This window comes from Rhinopithecus bieti, unplaced genomic scaffold, assembly GCF_001698545.2.
Source record: "Rhinopithecus bieti isolate Rb0 unplaced genomic scaffold, ASM169854v2 scaffold_13551, whole genome shotgun sequence".
Taxonomy (NCBI): Eukaryota; Metazoa; Chordata; class Mammalia; order Primates; family Cercopithecidae; genus Rhinopithecus; species Rhinopithecus bieti.
Genome location: NW_016807519.1, coordinates 170,713 through 195,154, shown reverse-complemented (window position 1 = coordinate 195,154; position 24,442 = coordinate 170,713). Strand labels below are relative to the sequence as shown.

The following is a 24,442-nucleotide window of genomic DNA, read 5'->3' as shown; positions in this document are numbered from 1 at the left end:
TTTTTTTTTTTTTTTTTGGTCCTTGCTATAAATGTCGTGTGATTTTTGATACTATAGATACTTTTACAGAAATAAATACTAAATAAAATGGTTGGAAATACCATTTTAATTATTTATCTCTCATTCTAAAAGAAAAAAGATTCATAGTGTAACATTTCTTCAAGTCCTTGGTATCATTTTGGAAACAGAGTTATTTCTTTGAAAGGTCAGCAGCAGATATATAAATTTAGAAGTCATTTATGTAAAACGTGATTGTCATATCCTTAAGAATACAAGAAACTTAAGGGGATGAATATATGGGGGAAAAGAATGAATGATTATGGCTGAATCTTTATCATTTCTGCTGTCACAAAGAATAAGAAGTAACAGTAAAATATAATAAAAGGAATGGTAAGAAAAATGAAAGGACTGTCTAAATGTTACAAAATAATACGGAAGTAAAGTAGTAGGAACAAAAGCCATATTGCTATGAAAGAAGTTAACACATCCATCTTCTTTATTGTTACCTGCAAAGAACAATTGAATTCCAATGGTTCTTAGCCAGAGATAACTTGTGTCAACTTCAGATTACTTATTCTAACATTCAAGACCATTCATAATCTGAAATTCAGCAACCAATACTGATCTTCTAAAGTCCTTGAAGCTAATGTTTGTTATCTCCCCAGTACAGATTTTGGGACCTCTATTCTATGATTGATTCTTTACTCCACTCTTTCCCTTATTTGAGTTCTACCAAGGCCCCATCTTAAGCCTCACCTAATTCATGTTGTTTTCCCTCAGTGCTTTAGTGATCAGTGTGCACTGCTTTTGTTTTTAATCTGAACCTCCTTTAAGTTATTTATTTGCATCCTTTTGTCTTCCCAATGAGACTGTTTCCCAGTGAGCATTTCCAGGGCATGTTTCTTATTTGCTGCTTAATTCATTGAGCACTCTCAAGCTTCAATACATTATCAAAAATGAGTAATTTGGAATAAGCTATCCCTAAGGTACTTATCAGAGCTAAAGTGCACTAGATCTTGAATGTTCCATATGTAGTAAATCCTATAAAACATTTTACTATATCTCAGGAAAAATTAAAGCATACTTGGTTAACCTGGTTACAGCGAATTCTTGATCATTTATAATCAAAGAAAGATTCATGTTCTCACCAATATCTGTTCATATATTTCCTATAACAAAAGGACCTGGTATGTTGAATGCATACAAATGCTGTTTTGCTATTAATAGTTTTGTTATAAAATTATAACACCCTTATTTTATCAGTGCAATCTTTTCAGATGTAAATATACTATTCATTTCATTGTCTTGATAACTCTGTTGGTGCTCAGTATATATAGCAGCAGGCCCTGTGGTTCAGTCCAGACCTTACCACCTATTAGCAGTATGAACTCATCCATGGCTTTTTTTTTTTTTTTTTGAGACGGAGTCTTGCTCTGTCGCCCAGGCTGGAGTGCAGTGGCTGGATCTCAGCTCACTGCAAGCTCTGCCTCCCGGGTTCACGCCATTCTCCTGCCTCAGCCTCCCGAGTAGCTGGGACCACAGGCGCCCGCCACCTCGCCCGGCTAATTTTTTGTACTTTTAGTAGAGACGGGGTTTCACCGTGTTAGCCAGGATGGTCTCGATCTCCTGACCTCGTGATCCGCCCGTCTCGGCCTCCCAAAGTGCTGGGATTACAGGCTTGAGCCACCGCGCCCGGCCTCATCCATGGCTTTTAATCTTACTGAGTTCATTTATTTATCTGTTACATGGATAATAACGCTGCCTTCTTCACTGGGTTGCTGACAGAATTGAGATAATCCATGTAAAGTATGAAGCCTAGTGCCTGACACATAGTGCTAGATATAGTGATTAGTCACTGTAATAAGGTATTTGTCAGATTTAACAATGCCACAAGAGCAAAATCTCTGCAGTTTTTACATGTTAATTTTATGGGTGCTATTTCTGTTAACTTTTAAAACCATTTGCACCTAGTATTTTATGTGGTATTTTGATCATAAAATAGTAGGTTCTTTTCATAGTTATGTAGAATTGAATTGGCTAACTTTTCAGTGTTCCACTACTTATAATTTTATAGTGACAAAGTGGGTTCAAATTGGAACTAACTATCCCTTACGTGGCTTTCTTTTATTATATGATGCAAGATGTTTGTATCACAAAATGAATTCAGAATGCCTGTCTCTAAATCTTTAGGAGTCAAATCAGAGTTAACTACCAGGTAGAGAAAAGTCATGAAACTAAAACTGATATATAGTTTCTAAGGGATACTTCTAAAATAAACTTTTGTAAATGATAAGGTATCCTGTACACCATTTTACTACCTATGCCTATTCCCAGATTTCACTTAAGAAACATTATAAATTTATAGCCTGACCACATTGTGTCCTAAACATTGAAGGCAAACCATATTGTAGGATTTCATTTTAACCACAGAGAAATTGTAACAAGCGCAAAACCGCAGAACCAAGTAAGTAGTAGATCCGGGAATAGAATTGAGAAGGCTCTGATTCCTCCTCACATACTGAGACCACAGGGTTCTGCTCCTTCTGAACAGAATGACAGCTCATCCAATGTTTCTAGACCACCAGTATATGAGACATTAGGAGCAAACCATACAGCACTCTCCAAAGGCTCACAGTCTTTGCTTTCTAAAGGCCTGCTTGGAAACCAGAGAAGTAGGAGGAGCCATTACAAGCACCTCATGATTATTGACTGATATTTGTGTTTGGGGTACTTAGTTGCTATGACGAAGTTTGCTTCTCTTCTAGGTTATAATAATGTAATAATTTGTAACCATAGAAATGGTTTTACCAGTTTCTAGTAACGTTTTTATAATTATTAATACAGCTAGCTAAAGTGTTTCCTTGGAGGATGAACGACATCATGCATAAAGGGAGTAGAAAAAGTTTATGTTCCCTTCAAGAATTGACCCCACTATCCCATTTTACTTTTAAATTGTTGCTTCTTTTTGTCTTTAGTGATTTACAGAGCACTGAAATGGTTGTTTTAAATATTTTGTCTTGCAATATTGTTGCTGTTTGGGGAATGAATTTGCCAACCTCTTCACTGTGTCACGCTAGAAGTAGACTTATTTTATTACTATTTTATATGGATAAAATTGCTTGTATTTCCCTACATTTTACCATTTTATTATACATAGACCTTTTATACTGGTATTATTTTTGTTCTTTCTGAAATATGCCTTTTAGAAGTTTCTTTAGTAAAAGTATTTTGATTTTTATTTATCTAAAGATGCCTTAATTTTATTTATTTATTTTTAATTTATTTTTATCATTATACTTTAAGTTCTGGGGTGCTTGTGCCAAATGTGCAGGCTTGTTACATAGGTATACATGTGCCACAGTGGTTTGCTGCACCCATCAACCCATCATCTACATTAGGTATTTCTCCTAATGTTATCCATCCCCTAGCCCCTACCCCAAACAGGTCCTGGTGTGTGATGTTCCCCTCCCTGTGTCCATGTGTTCTCATTGTTAACTACTACTTATGAGTGAGAACATGCTATGTTTGGTTTTCTCTTCTTGTAATAGTTTGCTGAGAATGATGGTTTCCAGCTTCATCNCCAAATGTGCAGGCTTGTTACATAGGTATACATGTGCCACAGTGGTTTGCTGCACCCATCAACCCATCATCTACATTAGGTATTTCTCCTAATGTTATCCATCCCCTAGCCCCTACCCCAAACAGGTCCTGGTGTGTGATGTTCCCCTCCCTGTGTCCATGTGTTCTCATTGTTAACTACTACTTATGAGTGAGAACATGCTATGTTTGGTTTTCTCTTCTTGTAATAGTTTGCTGAGAATGATGGTTTCCAGCTTCATCCATGTCCTTGCAAAGGACATGAACTCATCCTTTTATGGCTGCATAGTATTCCATGGTGTATATGTGCCACATTTTCTTTATCCAGTCTATCACTGATGGGTATTTGGGTTGGTTCCAAGTCTTTGCTATTGTGAATAGTCCTGGAATAAACATACATGTGCATGTGTCTTTATAGTAGAATGGTTTATAATCCTTTGGTTATATACCCAGTAGTGGGATTGCTGGGTCAAATGGGATTTCTGATTCTAAATCCTTGAGGAATCATCACACTGTCTTCCACAATGGTTGAACTAATTTACACTCCCACTAACAGTGTGAAAGCGTTCCTATTTCTCCACATCCTTGGCAGCATCTTGTTGTTTTCTGACTTTTTAATGATCACCATTCTAACTGGTGTGAGATGGTATCTCATTGTGGTTTTGATTTGCATTTCTCTAATGACCAGTGATGATGAGCTTTCTTTTTATACGTTTGTTGGCTGTATAAACCTTACTGTTGAAGAATAGCTTTGTCTAGGATGACAGTTATTTTCTCTTAGCCCTTTGAGGATATTATTTACCTGCCTGTGGCTTCTATTGTTACTATTAAATAATTTTTTAAAATCTGTAGATTTTCAAATGGCTCTAGAGTACTTATGTGCCAGTCATTGCATTGAGCACTTAACGTTTATCACTTCATTTGATCCTGCTAACAACCTTATGGTAATAGGCTGTTACTATTCTCATTTTTCTGATAGGAAATCAGAGGCACAGAACAGTTAAGGATGCACAGTATGTAAGGAGTTCTAGATTGGTCCCAGGAGCTCTGACTCCAGAGCCTATGCTTGTAAACCAGTATGACAGCCAAGTAAATACTTTAAAAGAAGGATAAAAGATGATTAACAGTACTAAATATTAAAATTACTATAAAGCTGTAGGAATTAAAGCAGGGAGGTATTATTTTCTTTATAGATTAGTAAGATAATCATTACTGTTAGACTATATTACTGAGCAGTACCGATGTGGTATACCTGTGTGCCTGTGTCCTCATCTATTAGATGAGAATAATAATAGTATTTACTTTATAGAGTGGTTGTGAAGAGTAAGTATGCATGTGTAATATCTTATAAAGGAAAACATATTTGTTGTCATCAGCAGTAGTAGAATAAAATAAGAAAGCACAGAAACAGACCCTACTATATATCAGAATATAGTATCTAATTATAGGTGATGAGGAGAAGGATGAACTGTTAAATAAATGGTGCTGGCATAGTTGGGTGATTATACAGAAAACAGAAATTTTGGTATAGCTTGCTTTTTTTAAATCTATGGCCTAACAGCAAAAGTATACCAGATTTAGAGGTTAACTATTTTCTAAATCTATAATATAATTAGAATAAATTTTTCATTAATAGTTAAATAAATATATGTAGATGAGACTGTTGTAAGCATTTCATCAAAGGAGAAACCATAAATAAAAGGATTGAAAGATCTAACAACATACAAATTTAAAATTTATTTGTGAAAACAGTTAGGAACACTGTCTAAATAATTAATGGCACAGTGTACTAGATCAGAAAAACTATTTGCAACATATGTAACAGAAGGTACTATTCTTATGAAATAACAAAGAAAACAACTATAGCAATAGAAAAATGAACAAACGAACATATAATCTTCCAGAAAGAATTACAAATGACGAATAGACAGATAAAGATGCTAGGCTACACTAGTAATAAAAATAAATAAATAAAAAGTTAATACCAGTTTTCACCTATGACTTTTATAGTAATTTAGAAAGATAGTCTATCCAGGAAAAATATATAATTATATATAAATTAACATAATTGAAGGGAAATAACAGACTTACAGAGTTTTTTTTTATTGTATCAGAAGAAAAAGAGAGAAAACTCATCTGCCTTGTGATATCAGGGGGTAGTGGTTTGAGACTGTCCTTGAATTAGAATGTTGACAAGAAGTGAGAAATGAGTGCAAGGTTTAATATTCTCTGTTATGAGACATTTGACATCAGGGGGAAGAAGCATAAGTAACTATAGCTTTGATTTTGTCATAGTCAAGGGAGGTGGTTTTAAAATTAGGTAGTCCTGAAAATGCTTGGGGACAGGAAAGGAGCAGTGGTAAAGGAGAAATTGAAGTTGTTAGTATAGAGAGGTGCAGTTGATTCAGTAAGGTCCATAGGGAGATTCGAAACAAGGAAGCAAAAATCCTTCTCACAAGTTGAGGAAGAAAATAGAAATAAAAGTACAAAATATTTTAATGTAGGGGGAAACTGAGAAGGTTAATATTATTCTCTCTAGCATTGATCTTAGTGACATAGTGACTGGTAAGAGACTTGGGAGAACAGGAGAATAAAAGAAGGTTTGTGAATGCTGCTGTGGTCTAATCATTACTATTACATGTTAAGTTGTATATGTTGAAATGTAGTTGCCATTGTGAAAGTATTAAGAGATGGGGCCTTTTGAGAAGTGATTAAGCCATGAAGCCCCATCCTTCATGAATGTTTTATGAGTGCCGTTATAAAAGAGACTGAAGAAAGCATGTTTACCCCTTCTCCCATGCAAAGATGTAACAAAAAGGCACTATCCATGGGGAAAAGACCCTCACCAGACACGGAATCTGCTAACACCTTAATCTTGGACTTTCAGCCTCCAGAGCTGTGAACAATAGACTTTTATTGTTTATAAATTACCTGGGCTGAGGTATTTTGTGATAGCACCTGCTTTGGAGATTGTGTTGTGGACCAGTAACAGATGAAAACAAATATTTCAGGATATTATTGAGATCCTGGCTGAGATTCAATAGCATTGATTTATGTGCTATCTTAATAGAAAAGGAGATTTGGAATGATGGAGAACAAGGGGACAAGGGAGTCTAAGGAGACAGCCAATACACTGTTGCGATAACTGTCTTTGCATACAGAGATGAAGCTAGATGGGAGGAATGAAGATCTGACTGTATCTTTCACTACACCCTTGCATTTACTACCACATTATAGCCAAACAGGGCTTTTAAACCATTTTTTAAAACAATTTTTTCTTTTTTATCTTTTACCTCAGTTATTTTGCTTCTATTTTTCCTCACCTTATAAAACCCTACATCTCTACTTTTGAAATTATAACTATTCATTAAAACTCAGTTCATTGGTTGCTTTGTCTTTGATCACAGCCAGAAGTGATGTCTGTCCTCGGAACACCTATCATTCCTTGTTTATACCACTTTTATATTACTTTTTATTTACTTCAAAAATTTTTGTTTCAACTAAAAGTTAAATTCCTTAAGGAAAGGGAACATATTTTGGTCATTTTGTGTTATTTCACAGTGCCAACACAATGCCTTTTCTGTAGTAAGCATATAGTAAATATTTGTTGAACAGATATTATATTACATATTTATACTTAAGCAGCAAGATAGAACCTTTAAAAGGAAATATGTTTTCCTGTTTCTATGGGCTAATTTTAAAAGTTTATTTTTAAATAGCATTTTATTAGCCTCTTCTAATATGAATGTTTTTGTCCCATAGGTATGGCATGAATTGCCTTATTCAGTTTGAAGACTTTGCCAATGTGAATGCGTTTCGTCTCCTGAACAAGTATCGAAACCAGTATTGCACATTCAATGATGATATTCAAGGTAACATTTTCACTGCATATGGATCAATAACATGTCAGAAATTAGTTCATAATTTTAATAATGATTCAAATTCAATCAGTATATGCTGAGTACCTTTTAAATTCCAGGAAGTATGCTCGCTGATGTCATGTATTATTTCTCATCTAGTTGCATGTATTTGAGAAAAGTACTCTCTGACTCTGTAATATACCATATTATCCATTAGCTAGAAAATAAGCTCCAAGAAATCTGACAAAATCCCTGGTGATTATGGCTAAACAAAGAATGAAATGTATGAGACCATATTATTCATTGTTTAAAAATAAAAGTGTATATACTTCTCTCTTCAGACTATCTTAGGCACAATTTTTATGCTTTACCCCAGTAGGAGCTGCATTTTACTATTTGTCTTTGATTGTAGATGCTTGGCTACCTGTTTTTGTCTAAGCTGCCAAATTTTTTCCTCTTTAAGTTCTAGTTTTTTAATCCTCTCCAGATTCATGCAGAGCCCACCCCCAATACACATGTCTTACTATGAGAATCTTAGGGATTCTGTTTCATTATTGGAAGGTAGGGGGAAAGCACAGGTAGATGTGCTGAGGAGAAATACCGTAAAGAGTTTTTGCAACTTGAAATAAGATTGCAAATGGCTTCCATTTCACTAATTCCAATTAATGTTTTTCAGTATTTATCTTACTTGAATTTTCAGCAGCATTCCACATTGTTGACTCACCTTGTTTCTTGAAATACTCTTTTTTGTTGGCTTCCATGTCATGGCATTCTGCTGATTTCTTCTTATCTCTTTGGCTGTTTGCCTTTCCTTTTTCCTCTGCAAGTTCATCCTTTCCTGTCTAGCTATTAAATGACAAAACACTTCATTTTTAAATGACCTGCTCAGTGCCAGGTCATTTTCTTTTTGTTCTGCTATATGTTCTTAGGTATATACTCCAAGTCCAGACATTCAGTTAGCAAATTTATATTGCCAGTCCAGACTTCTTTGTATTCCAGGTCTATATACCCATGTCTTTATTTAAAATCTCCTCTTAGGCACCTGTAATCCCAACACTTTGGGAGGCCAAGGCAGGCAGATCGCTTGAGCATAGGAGTTCGAGACCATCCTGGGCAACATGGCAAAATTCTTTCTCTACAAGAAAGTATAAAAATTAGCCTGGCATGATGGTGTGTGCCTGTAGTCCCAGCTACTCAGGAGGCTGAGGTGGGAAGGATTGGATTCCTTGAGTCCAGGAGGTCGCAGCTGCAGTAAGCCATTCTCATGCCACTGCACTCCAGCCTGTGTGACAGAGCGAGGCCCTGTCTCAAACAACAACAACAGCAGCAGCAGCAACAACAACAAAATTCCTGTTGGATATCTCAAAGTTATCTCATACTTCTCATACTTAACCTACTCCCAAATCAAACTCTTATTTCCCCACCAAACCTGACCTTCTTCCAGTGTTCTCATTTTCAGTGAATTACTGATAGCTCCCTCTTCAGCTTTCCCACCAAATACAGTCTGTCACTAAAGCTTTCTCATTTCCTGTCATCAAAATCTGTGTTTTTCATAGAGTTCTCATCACCCTAGTATAAATTACTATCATCTAAGTAATCTATCCACATTTACTCTTGCTTCCCTTTCTTATATGTTTTCTGCATAATATCTCTACAGTTTGTCAGATGTAGATCTAAGTGCTGAGGTTTTTGTGGTGAACAGAGATAGTTTTCTTTTTGCTATAGAAATCTGATCTTGTTATTTCTTCCTCAAAATAATTTGATGGATTTTCATTGTACTTAGGATGATGGATTTTCATTGTACTTAGGATAAAGATGAAAATCCTGAATGTGGTCAAAATGCGTGGTCTGACCCCTGTTTCTCTCTTCAGCCATTCTAGCCACACATCCCTTCTCAGTTCCTGAAATGAGCCAGGTTTCCTCCTATTTAAGGGTCTAGCCAAATGTTGATCTCTCTTTCTAGAATACCCTTTCTTCCCCTTTTCAAATCTCATCTCAATTATGACATTCGTCAGTAAACCCTTCTGAATTTCTGGGTCTGGGTCAATTCCACCTCATAGGCTGCCATAGCAGTAATTATTTTTCTTTCTTCCTTATCATAGTAGCATTTTTATATATTTATGCAAATTTTTTTGAGACAGAGTCTTGCTTTATTGCCCAGGCTGGAGTGCAGTGGTGCATTCTTGGCTCACTGCAACCTCTGCTCCTGGGTTCCGGTGATTCTCTTGCCTCAGCTTCCTGAGTAACTGGGATTACAGGTGCATGCCACTGTGCCCAGCTAATTTTTGTATTTTTAGTAGAGATGGGATTTTGCCACATTGGCCAGGCTGGTCTTGAATGCCTGAACTCAAGTGATCTGCCTGCCTCAGCCTCTCGAAGTGGTGGGATTACAGGCATAAGCCACCATGCCTGACCTATTTATGCAATTAAAAAAAAATTAGTATCTCCATCCCAACTAAATTTTAAGCTCTGTGAAGGCAGGGAACATGGCTATTTTGCTCATCACTGTATCATTAACTTGTCATTACCACAGCCCCAAGCCCACAGAAAGTATTTAATATTAGTGGAACAAATCAATGTAATATGTCTAAAGCAGGAGTTGGCAAACTACAACCTGTGAGCCAAATCTAGCCCACTGCCTGTTTTTGTGAAGTTTATTGCAACATAGCCATGCCCACTTGTTTATATATTGTTTACAGTGGCTTTCATGCCGTAATAGCAGAATTAAGTCTGGGATAGACACTGAATGGCACACAAGCCCTAAAATATTTACTCTCTTGCCTTCTATGAAAAGAGTTTGCCAACTTTTGATCTAAAGAATTAAACATGAAGGAGTTGGTGAGAGTTGAACTAAGGAGTTGGTAGGTTGGCTCGGATAGGTTTGCATTTGGAAAGATTACACTGTCTTCAGTCTAGAGAACAGGATTGAATTGGAGAACAGGACTGAGTTTGAAGGCTATTGCTGAAATCCATGATGATGGCATCTTGCTCTAAGAAAGTGCTAGTGAAGTTAGAAGTAGACAGATAATTAGTTGTTGATAGTGAAGATGAAGAAGGATCCAAGGATGGAGCCTAGTCTTTTGCCTTGAAGAACTAGAAGAATGGCAGGGCAGAAACTGAAATGGATAAAGTGGGAGACACTCTTACATGTAGATGTTAAGAGCATGGACTATAAAGTCATACTGATTTGCTTTGCCCTTTACTAGCTATGGACTTTGACCAATCTACATAACTTCTCTGTGTTTAATTTCTTACCTGTGGCAGAAAGTTACATGACAGCTTCTATTTTTTTCTTTGAAACAATAGATCAGAAGTTTGAGGAAAACAAAAAATATATGTAACAGTCTCCAATTTTTCTTTGAAATAACAGGATTGGAAGTTTGAGGAAAATGGAAGAAAAAAACAGATCTGAAAGAACTATTGTAGAGAACTAGAGAGCCAACGGATTATGAAACATAAAAGGATTCAGTCAGCAGACACTGCAGATTTAATTGAAATTAATATCGTAAATGTATCATGATGCTGGCTGAGCAGCTTGAGTTCAACAGTTCAGGAAGAGGCAAGGCCACAGTGAACAGCTGGATTCATCTATGTTAGATATTTTATTGTATTTGTGCAAAGAAAGGACAATGGGATAAGAGCTGAGGTTAAAGTGATGACCATGACACTAAGCTGGATAGAGAAGGAAGTGAAGATAAAAAGAAAGTTAGATGGGGGAAAGGCCTTGACATTCCAGTAGGGTTGAAGCATGGGTATAATAAGGATGATTGAATAAGAGACCTGGGAAGATAGGAGACTGTAGACCACGAGTAAAGTATTCTAATGTAATACTTTCAAGGATTGGTTCTGAGTGATGGCAAGCACCAAGATGAAATTTAGAAGGAAGTCGGCCAAAGTGGAATAAAGGTGAATGCTACTGGAAATGAGATGATCAAAGAAAATTTAAATGTAAAATGGGGAGGATAATGTTTCTCTCATGGAGTTTACATTGCGGACAAAATAATTATTTGTAGAAATACCCTATAAACTGAAAGGTACTTTATAAATAATAATTTTTAGGCCAGGCACAGTGGCTCACACCTGTAATCTCAGCACTTTGGGAGGCCAAGGCGGGTGGATCACGAAGTCAGGAGTTCAAGACCAGCCTGGCCAATATGGTGAAGCCCTGTCTCTACTAAAAATACAAAAATTAGCAGGGCATGGTGGTGCATACCTGTAGTCCCAGCTACTAGGGAGGCTGAAGTGGAAGAATCACTTGAACCTGGGAGGCAGAGGTTTCAGTGAGCCAAGATTGTGCTGTAGCCTGGGCAACAGAGTGAGACTCCATCTCAAAAAAAAAGAAAAAGAAAAAAGAAAAAATATATACATAAAATAATTTTTTAAATTCACTGTGCTTAAGTATTTAGTATTGCAGCTATATACATTTAACGACTTTAAAATCCTGAGTCTTTAGTCTTTTGAGATACATGAAAGTAATTGGTCAAATCTTTCTTTTCCCCAAATTCTTTGTGATGTTAATTACATTGTTCCTTCAGTGCCAACTTTCATGACAAAACCTGCTTAAGTTATATGAACTGTATTTTATTTTTTTTTATTAAATTTCTTTTTGAGTATTCATAAAAGTGAATATTTATAGGATTTCAGAAATGGAATAATCTGGAAATTTCCAGGTGTTAAGAATTGTGAGCTATAGAAAGACAGCCTGATTTTAATGTTATTTGCATTAGTCTATTTTCACACTGCTACAGAGAATTTTCCTGAGACTGGGTAATTTATATAAAGGAAAGAGGTTTAATGGACTCACACTTTCTTATGGCTGGGGAGGCCTCAGGAAACTTAACAATCATGGTAGAAGGCAAAGGGGAAGCAAGCACCTTCTTCACAAGGCAACATGAGAGAAGGAAGAACTTCCAACCACTTATAAAACCATTAGGTCTCCTGAGAACTCACTCACTATCACAAGAACAGTATGGGTGAAACCGCACCCATGATCCAATCACCTCCCTCCTTCGACACATGGGGACTACAAGTCCCTCCCTCAACATGTGGATATTACAACTCAAGATGAGATTTGGGTGGGGACGCAGAGCCAAACCGTATCAGTATTGCATACTAACTTGAAGATACCATGTATAATAATGATAAAGTGCCTTTGGGTTCCATTACAGCCTTACCATGTAAATAAATGTGTTTACACTGGACCCTTGGGTGGACTCTTCTCTCTCTCTTTTTTTTTTTTTTTAACAGATGTGTTATTTAAAGATATGATTTATGAAAAGTATTTGATGAAAATTATATATACTTAGAATTCTACTAAGTCAGTTATCTAAAATAACCTTAAATAATATAGATTTTGGTTCAAAATGTATTTTAGACATGAATGCATTGTCATTATAAATTGTTTTAAACTGGAAAAATGCACAAATTGAATCTATTAAGAAATTGGCCATGTAATTATATAATCTGAAGACAATCAGAATTCAGCAAATTCAGACTGAAAAAAATAAGGTTTCAAACTCTAGTCATTTAAAGTAAGTTAAAAAAGAAATTTTTCTTTTCATAATAGCCTCTGGAATGACTACTCTGTAACATGACACTCTAAATATTGCACATAGAAATTTTGCCATAATAAACTAGTTTGACTATTAGTATTTTAAAAAATACATTTAATATATTAGGCTACATTGTTGTAAATATAGTGAAATCTTATACTGAATGCTTTGATAATTGAAAAGATCAAAATCACAAAAGAATGCCATGGCCAGTAAACATACTTTTGGAGTTTAGCCTTACTATTAAGTTTTAAAAAATTTATTAAACAGCAAGTGAGAAACTGATTTTCTGTAACTTCAACCTCTTTCTCTCTATTGCCTTCTTCCCCTTAGTCTATGACCATAGACCATATTTAAATTGCTTTAAGTCTAAAATTATTGCCTCAATTCTACTTTCTTCCCTCCAGCAACCCGTGTCCTTCTTCACTTAAAAACTTAAAAATAAGATACTTGCTTCAACTTTGTTTCCCTCCCACCCCATCTCCATCCTCATCCCATTCTTCCTTTTCTTATCTAAACTTCTCCAAGGAGTACTCCACACCTGCTATCACTGTTCTTCACCTTTTATTTCTTCCTCAGAATACTGCCATACATCCTCAGCCCTAACATGCATGCCACTAAAAACAGCTCTCTGATAGGTCACAAGTGATGTGATTGCAAGATCTAATAGTAATTTTTCATTTCCTTTCTTGATTGACCTTTGTTCTTTGTCACTACTTCTCTCTGTTTTCAGGTAACTATATGCTCTCTTACTTTCTCTTACCTCTTTGACCATTTTTTTTCTGTCATCTTCCCCATATCACATTTTTCTGCTCTCTATTCCTTAAACGTCCATGTTCATTTAGGTTCTCTCCTTTAGCCACTCACTCTGAATAATGTTATCATTCCTCATGACCTCAATACAACTACGTTTTAAAATTCTAAATATTTTTCTGTGGCGCAGATTATATGTAACTATTTCTTGATATTGCCACCAGAATAACACATAACAGGAAGCACAAGCTTTGTGCAAAAGCTCAAAATTGAACCTCCTAAATCGTTTAAATACCCCCAGCCTCAAATCTCTCAAACCCATCACCCACCACTAGTCTCTGAATTTAAAATCTTTCAACACCATCTGCTACCTATAATATAATTATATATAGCCATATATACCTATAGGTGTTATTAGTATATAGTAGAAGGCCCTACATGATCTGACCCCAAAACTTCTCTAGCCTCATATGACTTTGCATTCTAATAATTTGTGTTTGCGTCAGCAACACTGCACTACTCACAGTTTCACATGTGTTTTATGTTCCCTCTCCTTTTATGGTTTGGAAGGCTGGTTATACAGATGGAGCTTGTATTCTGAATCTTTACTGTAAGGTGACTTGGTTGGGGCATTTCCTTAGGTAATCTTCCTTTTCAGTCTCTTCGGATTCTTTCTCTTACACTGCTGAGATTCCACAGAAAAGATTTTTCCAATCTCTCTCCTGATACTACCTTTCTGCCAGTGTTCTTTGAGTTAAGTAGGAGAAGACTAGAGGGTCTCTGTATTGAGTATGTAAACTTTCAATTAATCTTGTTTCCAATATGGCATCCTTGTCCCCAATTATGCCTGGTGTCTTATATTCCAGTGACCCTTTCCAGAAAATGAGCCTCAAGTTTTCTTTCAAACTTCCAGAGTGTGGGGAAGTTGGCTATCTTCTAGAAGGAGAGGGAAGCAGATCTGGGTTTTAACAGATATGTATGTGTGTGTGTATATATATATATTATTTTTTATAATTTTTTTTAATTTTGAGACAGTATCTTTTTCTGTCGCCCAGGCTGGAGTGCAGCAGTGCAGTCATAGCTCACTGCAGCCTCAAACTCCTAGGTTCAAGTGATCCTATTGCCTCAGCCTCCCAGGTAGCTAGGAATTCAGGCACGGACCGTCACACCCAGCTAATTTTTTAAAAAGGTTTTTTGGGGGTAGGGATGGGTCTCTCTATGTTGCCCAGGCTGATCTCAAACTCCTGGATTCAAGCAATCCTCCTGCCTTGGCCTCCCTAAGTCCTGAGGTTATAGGACATAAACCTCTGCACCCCAGCCTTCTTAGTAGATTTTTGACCAGCTTCCTATTTTCACCCTCTCCTTTAAACCACTTCCAGAGGCACTTGGTGCCGCTTATACCTGGGTTTTTGAGAGTTTTGCTGGATCAGTCTGGTCACTTATTCCCCACTGCTGGCCAACAATTCAGCTTTCTCAAGTCTGCTAAGTCATTTGCCATTTGCTCATTTAGAAGCCTGTCAGCTTCTAAAATGTTGTTGCTACCATTTTCTCTTAGTCTTTTTAATTTTTTTTCTTTTCAAAAAAGCAGTTTTCTATTGTTTTGGTAGAGTTTGTTGGGGAAAGGAATACTAATTGTGTGTTCAATCTTCCATTTTTCACAGGGAGTCATCCCTGCCTCCATGTCTTTGCATATGCTTTTCCTACTCATTGTATCCTCCTGTCTGAGGTTCTGAAACTCTTACATTAATCTTTCAATACTGTGTTCAGGGAGTATGCACTCTCAATGCTTTGACCTTTGCCTAGATAAATTCACCCCTCTCCGTGCTACTTCTAGTTCTCGTATTATACCCAATCTATTTAGTAGCACATGAGGATTATAATTATTTGATTACATATTGATTTTCCTTACTAAATATATATGTAATTTTTTTTTTTTTGAGATGGAGTCTCGCTCTGTCGCCCAGGCTGGAGTGCAGTGGCGCAATCTGGGCTCACTGCAAGCTCCGCCTCCCGGGTTCACACCATTCTCCTGCCTCAGCCTCCCATGTAACTGGGACTACAGGAGCCTGCCACCACGCCCGGCTAATTTTTTTTTTGTATTTTTAGTAGAGATGGGGTTTCACCGTGTTAGCCAGGATGGTCTCGATCACCTGACCTTGTGATCCGCCCGTCTCGGCCTCCCAAAGTGCTGGGATTACAGATGTGAGCCACCGCGCCCAGCCTTATATATGTAATTTTAACCAGATTTCACAAATTATTGCATTAGTAGAGGCTATTCTTTGATAAAATGTGAGACTTTTATTTAACAACCATATGTCGTTATGTTTATGTTTATGTTAAAGTCATAAGTTTCTAAAATGTTAAGAAAGATTCGATCTGTTTAGTATCTTGCTAACAGTGTTAAGTCCTCTTTAAAACTGATAGTACAGGTGGGGCTCGGTGGCTCACGCCTGTAATCCCAGCACTTTGGGAGGCTGAGGTGGGAAGATCACCTGAGGTCAGGGGTGTGAGACCAGGCTGGCCAACACGGCAAAATGCTGTCTCTACTAAAAATACAAAAGTTAGCCAGGCATGGTGGTGGGCACCTGTAATCCTAGCTACTCGGGAGGCTGAGGCAGAAGAATCGCTTGAACCTAGCAGGGGAGGCTGCAGTGAGCCAAGATCGTGCCACTGCACTCCAGCATGGGCGACAGAGTGAGAGACGCCGGCTCAAAATAAAAATAAATAAATAAATAAAACTGATAGTACGAAGATAAACCTAAGCACACATTCTGTCTGATTTATAAAAAGCTAGTTTTAAATCCTAAAGTAAAAGTTATTATGGAATAATTTATTGTAAAAATTTACAGTTTTATTAAATTTCAATTTTCTATATGTATTCCCTTCTCTGCAATGAAATTTAAATCAAGGTAGTACCAGGCCATGTACAAGAATCATGTTCAAGTTAAATTTTTGATAGCGCTAAAAATATCTTTCTGATTTTATTAATGCTATAAATGGAAGATTAGTGTTTACATTATTTTCTCAGGAAATATGAAATACATCTTCAGGCTGGGCGCAGTGACTCACACCTGTAATCCCAGCACTTTGGGAGGCCGAGGCAGGCAGATCACAAGGTCAGGAGATCGAGACCATCCTGGCTAACATGGTGAAACCCCGTCTCTACTAAAAATACAAAAAATTAGCCGGGCATGGTGGTGGGCACCTGTAGTCCCAGCTACTCGGGAGGCTGAGATAGGAGAATGGCATGAACTTGGGAGGTGGAGCTTGCAGTGAGCCAAGATGGTGCCACTGCACTCCAGTCTGGACGACAGAGCAAGACCCGGTGTCAAAAAAAAAAAAAAAAAAAAAAAAATTTGAACTATATCTTTAAATATAATATGTGAACTTAATACATTTTGAGTTTTGAGTGATCTAGCACAACCATATGAAAATAAGGCACCAAATAGGATATTTTAGATTATTTTGTGTCTGACTGTAAATGTCCAATTCTATGTAAATAAAAATAATAATACAAATACAGTGACTGCTGATGATGCTTCACCTTTGATGCTTCAACTGGTTAAATCTTATAGAAACCCTTAAAATCATAGAATCTCACAGTTGGAAGAGAGCTTAGAGTTCCTTAGATCCAAACTTCTGGCCAGTTTACTTCAAAAGAACCCAAGACAGAGATAGCTTAAGCTACTATTTCTGAATAACTTCTTATTTAGTAAGTGGATATCTATACCTCTCTTTCTAATTTAAATTCTCTTTCATCTGTTTTATTACTCTAGTGAATATATCTTGCATAGGGAAAATATCCTAATCATGTCATGATATATTCTCTACATACACTAGCCATATTTTTGCATAGATTTTCACCTTAAATAATGTATAGAAGAGTGACTTTTTCATAATATGTGACTTAGCACAGTTCATAATTATTGCAGTAGTGACTGTAAATTGCATGCATTTTATTTTTGTAGTACACATTGTGATCCTAAATAAAAGACACATATGGGATAAACAGGCCTTTAACAATTATTATTTATTGTGTTCTTATTTATGACTACCTAATTATGCAAGAAAGAAAGATTGAATAGAACAAATTTATTGATAGTGAAATGTTGAATATCTTTGATACTTGACATCCGTAATGCTTCATTGTTGTGTCACTCATCAAACCTAGTCTAATCTTTGTTTTAACCATAATGTTAAATAAGGGTATTTAATGTTTAGCTAGGCTTTACTACCCAGCTGAGTGATGTGGGAAACATTATAAGTAGAACATTACCTTAGAGGAGTAAAGTATAGATACAGCTGGAAAGTGCCGCAAGAAGCTGCTGCTTTATTTCAGGCATAAGCCATAAAGAAGTTGATCTGTGTAATTACACTCAAAGCAAGAAAACTGCTCTGTGATCTGTGAATGCTTATATGGTAAAGTAATATAATTGGAACTGATGAAGTTTTTATGCCTATGAGACATGATGAGGAAAATACAATTTTTATGTGGCATTAGTTTTGTCTAGCACCTTTGGGATCCACAGTGATTGACATAGGTAAAAAGTCTATTAAATAATGCAATATAATTAGATTTTAATTGCTATTAACATTAAATTCCAAATGTATCAAAAATATCATGAGTACCAATACCATCATCAGCAATAATTTACTATGTGCCTTCTGTGTGTGAAGGGGATAGATTTCAAAACCTCAAGAGTAATTACATGGAAGAATCTAATAGCATGTATTACTCTTTTATATCATAAAGTAAAACTACTTTACATATGAGGAAACTATCTATTTGATGTATACAATAATTTCTCTAAATTCTTTCAGCTAGTCAGTGGGTTGTTGAACTGGAATCTGAGGAATCCAGATCCCATCCTTTCATTGATTATGTCACTAAGATAAGTCACAGAATCTTCTTTTAGGGAAGTTTTCAAGAATAGTAGTAAGCTGCTATCTTAAAATATTGATGTCAGTAGCCTGAGAATTTTATCTCATATGCAAGCATGGGATAAGACAAACACAGGTTTCTCTTCTGTACCAGTTAACTTGTTTTATGATTATTTCAAAATGTGAATAAAAGCTTGGAAATTGGCAGAATCTGTTTGAAGATTACTCAAGGATATTTATAACTTGTTTCAGGAACAGCATCTGTTGCAGTTGCAGGTCTCCTTGCAGCTCTTCGAATAACCAAGAACAAACTGTCTGATCAAACAATACTATTCCAAGGAGCTGGAGAGGTATTTGCCTTGTATAATACTTATATTCTCCTAAACTAACATATAATTAATGTTAATTGCTCATTAACTCAAGATTTGAGGTATTCTTTCAAACTTTTAGTATATTATGACTGTAGGCTTTATGGAAGATTCCCAAATTAAGTACTGAGACATATTAATCATTCATACGATAATTTAGTACAGAAGTATTGAGATATTTTTCACAGTTTTAAATTTGTAGTATTATCAAATGTTGCCATCAGTATTTGTTATGCATATCTAAGGTGCCATAGAGGAAAAGTTTCCAGTGTATGTGTATATATACAAGCCTTTAAGTATTTAAGCTGGTTTATCTGATACTGGCTTTTAGAATACTCCAGTGTTACAAATACAAGTTTTTAAAATTTGACTCACAATTCAGTATGTACTATGTAACTTATGTACTATGTAACTTATAGTACATTATAGTACATTATTACTGTTCACACGCAAAAATCCCAAAATATTTTAAATTGTTGGAAAGAGACTGCAGCAAGACCAAATTATGCTTTGTTATTATTTGCTTAATTTAATAATCTGAAAGAAGAAAACTAGACTCCTGTAATAATAATTCACCCCCAAAATAGAAATTAAAATGTTAGTTGAGTTTGAGTTTCTTAAGGGAAAACTGCCAAAATTTCTTTAGAATTATAGAATGTAAGTAATAGAGAAATATTTATATACTATTATAAGTATAGTTATTGTATCTTAAGAAACTTTAAATTTTCAAATGAATATGATTATGAACAAAACAGTATATTAGCACTTGGTAGATATTTGCTTATGTTTATTGGTTTTCATTTTGCTTGTTTTTAAGATAAAACAAAAATATCGTGAAGTTAGAATCCCAAATGCCAATAGCAAATATGTGAAAAGTATTCAGAAGAATCACAAATTCAGGCTTTCACATTGAAATAAAAAGTCAAGACAAATGACAGGCTTCATTAACATTTGAGTTCTCTACTTTGTGATTATTTACATGCTGTATTTAACTTTAGTAAACGTCTTTGAATTTTAACAGGGTTTGATGAATGGCATAAACCAGTTCTTGATACTCAACTAGGCAGAAGAATTCATGGTTGGATGATTCAGAACTAGCACTTGTTTGTCCCTGAAAAGATATTGGAAATTTCACAGATAATTATAAAATTTACCAAATACCAAGGAAGTTGATTCCTTTAATCTTTCAGTAAATTTCACAGCACTTTTGGTATCCAAATTAGAAGAGTAAGTAGATGCTTGGAAACACAGATTTTTTTTTTTTTTTGGTCAGTTTCATTCTATTGCCTAATTGGTCAAGTTCCCATCCAAATGACCAGGCTTCTTTCTTCAAATTCAATTAGGGGGGCTTGAACCTAACAATAAACAATACAGTTCAATGAGCAAAGTTGACCAGTTCATTATTTTAAATTCAGTATTTTTTCTTGGAGCAAATCTTGGTTGTATTAACAGGATTAAATACACTGACAATCAAGGATATCACCAGTTTATCTGTGGCCAAATAGCAAGCCACATAATAGTGGTTCTGTTGTAGTAAAAAGGGTAAATAATTGCTATTTGGCTTAACCTAAATGTGACAAAAATATTTTGTTCCCACCAACAAAGACAAAATGGGGTGGAATGTAACCCTTAATAAGATACCATGTAGAACAACTTTAAAATTTTTTCTTTTCATCACTGAGGCTGCCCTAGGGATTGCACACCTGATTGTGATGGCCATGGAAAAGAAGGTTTACCGAAAGAGAAAGCCATCAAAAGATATGGCTGGTTGATTCAAAAGGATTAATAGTTAAGGTAAGAATTTGTCATTTTAACCAGAATAAAATCAATATGCCATTCTGGATGACCATCTTAAAGACTACTCTGTTTCTACAACCTCCCTTTACACTGTGTTAAAAGAGTAACCATTAAATACAAATGATCACGTCATACAGTAATACTGATACTTTTCTGAATAAAGAGGAAAACTATGGCTTAGGAACAGATTCCATCTGCAATGTGAATCGGCTCCTTATACCCCTTTGAATTGACAGTCCATTCGAATTAGTTTCTCTCTCTCTCTCTCTCTCTCTCTCTCTCTCTCTCTCTCTCTCTCTCGATAGGGTCTCACTCTATCACTCAGGCTGGAGTGCAGTGATGCCATCATTGTCACTGTAGCCTTGACCTCCTGGGCTCAAGTGATCCCTACCCCCACCTCAGCCTCCTGAGCAGTTGGGACCACAGGCTGCCGTATCTGGCTATTAAAAAAAAAAAAAAAAAAAAAAATTGTAGAGACAAGCTCTCACTATGTTTCCCAAGCTGGTCTCAAACTCCTGAGCCCAAGTGATCCTCCTACCTCAGCCTCCCAAAGTGCTGGGATTTACTGGCATGAACCATTGCACATGGCCAGTTTAGTTTTAAATTTAGCAATTTGATAATGATACAGATGAAATACCTAGATATATCACTTTTTATTGAGAGTTGGTGATCAAATTGTACATTAGTTAGAAAGAAATGAGGAAAAAATGAAACAGCTACTCTTTACCTGCTACTTTCTCTCAACCAAATTCTTAAGGGTTTGAATGGGGATTCCTGAGAGAAAACTTTGATAAATAGCTTGTTTGAATGTTATCTTACCTGAGCTTGAGTTTCCCCATCTTTAATAGAGATAATAGTACCTACTTCATAGTATTATTATGAGAACTAAATAAAATTAGGTTTGTGGCCATATTGCTATATAGTTATAAGGCATTACTAATACTTGTGCCACCTGTGCATATCAATCATTCTTTAAACTACTAGAAAAAAGTACATATAAATCCCCTTCCTATGTGAAGATGAATGACTAGGAATAACTAATGATAAGCAGTGTCTTCTGGAATTGAGTATAGAAATAAATGTGAATGTGTACATACAGACTTTCTGGAAAGCTGTTTTATGTGTATTCAGAGCCTTTAAGTTTATATTTTTGAGCCACTAGTTTCCATTCAGAGAATCTATCCCATGGAGATAGAGATGTATACAGTGTTTTATGTATGAGGATGTTATTGCAGCATTATTTACAATAATGATATGGTTTATCACACATTAATTATAATAGTGATATGTTATACTTACCTAAATAAAGGATGATTGTCAAATGAATTGTGAAATAGCCGCATTAATATATTATATAGACTTAAAATTGTTTTCAAAGAGCAATAAATGACATGGTAAAGGATTCACAATATAATGTTAGGTGAAAAAAACAAATACCATAGTATGTATTACTTTTTATTTAAAATATAGTTATATATAAAACTCATAGAAAGAAATATATCAAATTCATATTACCTTAAAACATTATTTCTAATGTCTTTTATATATTTTGAATTCTTAGTAATCTATTCCTTTAAAGGTAGAAAATACTTGTTTTAAAATTCAGTATACATAGATATATTTTCTTTAAATGAAGAAAAAACATATGCATAACTTTTGTAGTAAATATGTATATATAAAGATGGAGACCTTCAGTATGGATTTCTTGGCTGAAAAATTGCTATTGCTTTGAAGCATCAGCATAACTATAAAAATTTGTACACTGTCATCACGTGACAGATTGTGGGCATGAAATAAGAACGTTTACTGAATAAAATCACCTATGGGTTGGGTGTTGTTCTAGACTCTGGGGATTCAATAAAGCCCTTGATCTCAGGAAGCTCATAGTCTAGAGAGAAAAACTCAATCCATGAGTTACAGAACTAGAACCATATGAAAGTGTTATAAAAAATATGTTCATGGTGTCAGGGTGCACAGGAGATGATGCTCCCAACTGCACTAAGGAAAAAGATGGGAATACTGAGGAAGATATCAAGATAAGGTGTCTTTTAAGCTAAGTTGGAAAGGAAGAGTTAGGAGTTTATCTAGGGTCTCCATAGATATCTTGAATTTCCTATATACAAAACTGAAACAAAAGAAGTATGATGACAAGTTCACTGAGAGATCTTGATAGAAGCTAAAGGTGATGTCTTTCGTCTCTTTGTATCTTCAAAGTTCTATACAATGTGTAGTACATACCTGACAACAAATATTTTGTTAATAAATGAGTTAATAAGTGGCTTTACAGACAGGAGAACTAGCATGTACAAAATAAAATATTTTGGTATAAGGGACATTTACAGTTTAGATTAGAAAGGAAGCAGATGACAAGAGATGAAGGACTTTCTGAACCCCGAAGATGAGCAATTGAAGAAACCTGTGCAGGGGGGTTTGCCTCTCCTTGACTCTGATGGCATTGTGGAGGATGGATTGCAATGAGGGGAAACTGAGAAAAAGAACTAGTTACAAAGCTGTTGCAGTAATCCAGATAGAAATTAATTGGGGCATGACTATGGAGATGAGTGAAAGAAATTTAATTCAGTAGGTATTTAGGAAATAGAAGTGACATACTTAGTAACTGATGAAATATGGAAGGAGGAGTAGGGTAGAGTGGAGGAAGGAGGAGTAGGGTAGAGTGGAGGAAGGAGGAGTAGGGTAGAGTGGAGGAAGGAGGAGTAGGGTAGAGTGGAGGAAGGAGGAGTAGGGTAGAGTGGAGGAAGGAGTCTAGGTGGACTTGTTAGGGGTCTAGTAAGGAATAAAGAACAGACCAATTTAAGTGAAGTAACAGGATCAGTTTCACACATAGTAAGTTTAAGGTGCCTGTGGAGACCTCAGACAGAGATGTTCCATTGGTAGTTGGAGATAAGGGACTGATACAGAGGAGAAGGGTCTGGGTTGGAGATAGGGATCTGGGGGTCATCATCATGTGAATAGTAGGAATAGTAGGAGCTGTGGAGAAAGCTACACAAATTGTTGTCCTTAGGTATATAAAATATTCAAGAGTCCAAAAAGTAGAAGTCTATGTGGTTTTATTTGATTGTCTCTGATGATATTTTTACCTGAAATCTGTGTAAAAATATATATATTTTAGCATCCCGAATAATTTTAACACACATTTACTGAGCTGAGATGCCAGAGTCCATGGATATAATACTTGAAATAACTGTGAAGTTGTTGGCTAGACCTAGTCAGTCTCTCTTACTTCATGTCTTTTACTTGCCAAAATAAAGAAGTTCATATATTCTGCTTGCCAAGATAAAGTTACATTTTAAAAGGTTGTTATATATTTAATAGCTTGCACACTATTTAATATAAAAGACACATATTAAGTTTCAATCACTTTTTCTTTCATGCTTTTAAACAGTCAAAATCCTTATATTGACTTTTGTTGCAGAACTGTCTTAGAATAACCAGTAAATTCGTGTAATCCTGTTTTTAAATTTACATGATTCTTTTGTGTTTTTTGTCCTTCATTCTTTTACATCTCCTGAGAACCAATAATAATCATTTTATTAATTTTATTAACTTGTTTATTATTTTATTAACTTTTTTATTAATTTTATTAACTTTTATTAATTTTACTAACTTGTAATGT

General features: G+C 35.6%; 1 protein-coding gene across 1 annotated transcript in view; it reads left to right on the top strand.

Moving 5' to 3' along the window:
* Positions 1–24,442, top strand: part of ME1 (malic enzyme 1) — a 244,814-nt gene that overhangs the window by 193,101 nt on the left and 27,271 nt on the right. Inside the window, 4 exon segments of the mRNA XM_017882627.1 lie at positions 7,360–7,469; positions 18,896–18,993; positions 20,694–20,752; positions 20,754–20,805. Coding sequence (XP_017738116.1) covers positions 7,360–7,469; positions 18,896–18,993; positions 20,694–20,752; positions 20,754–20,805 — 319 coding nt within the window.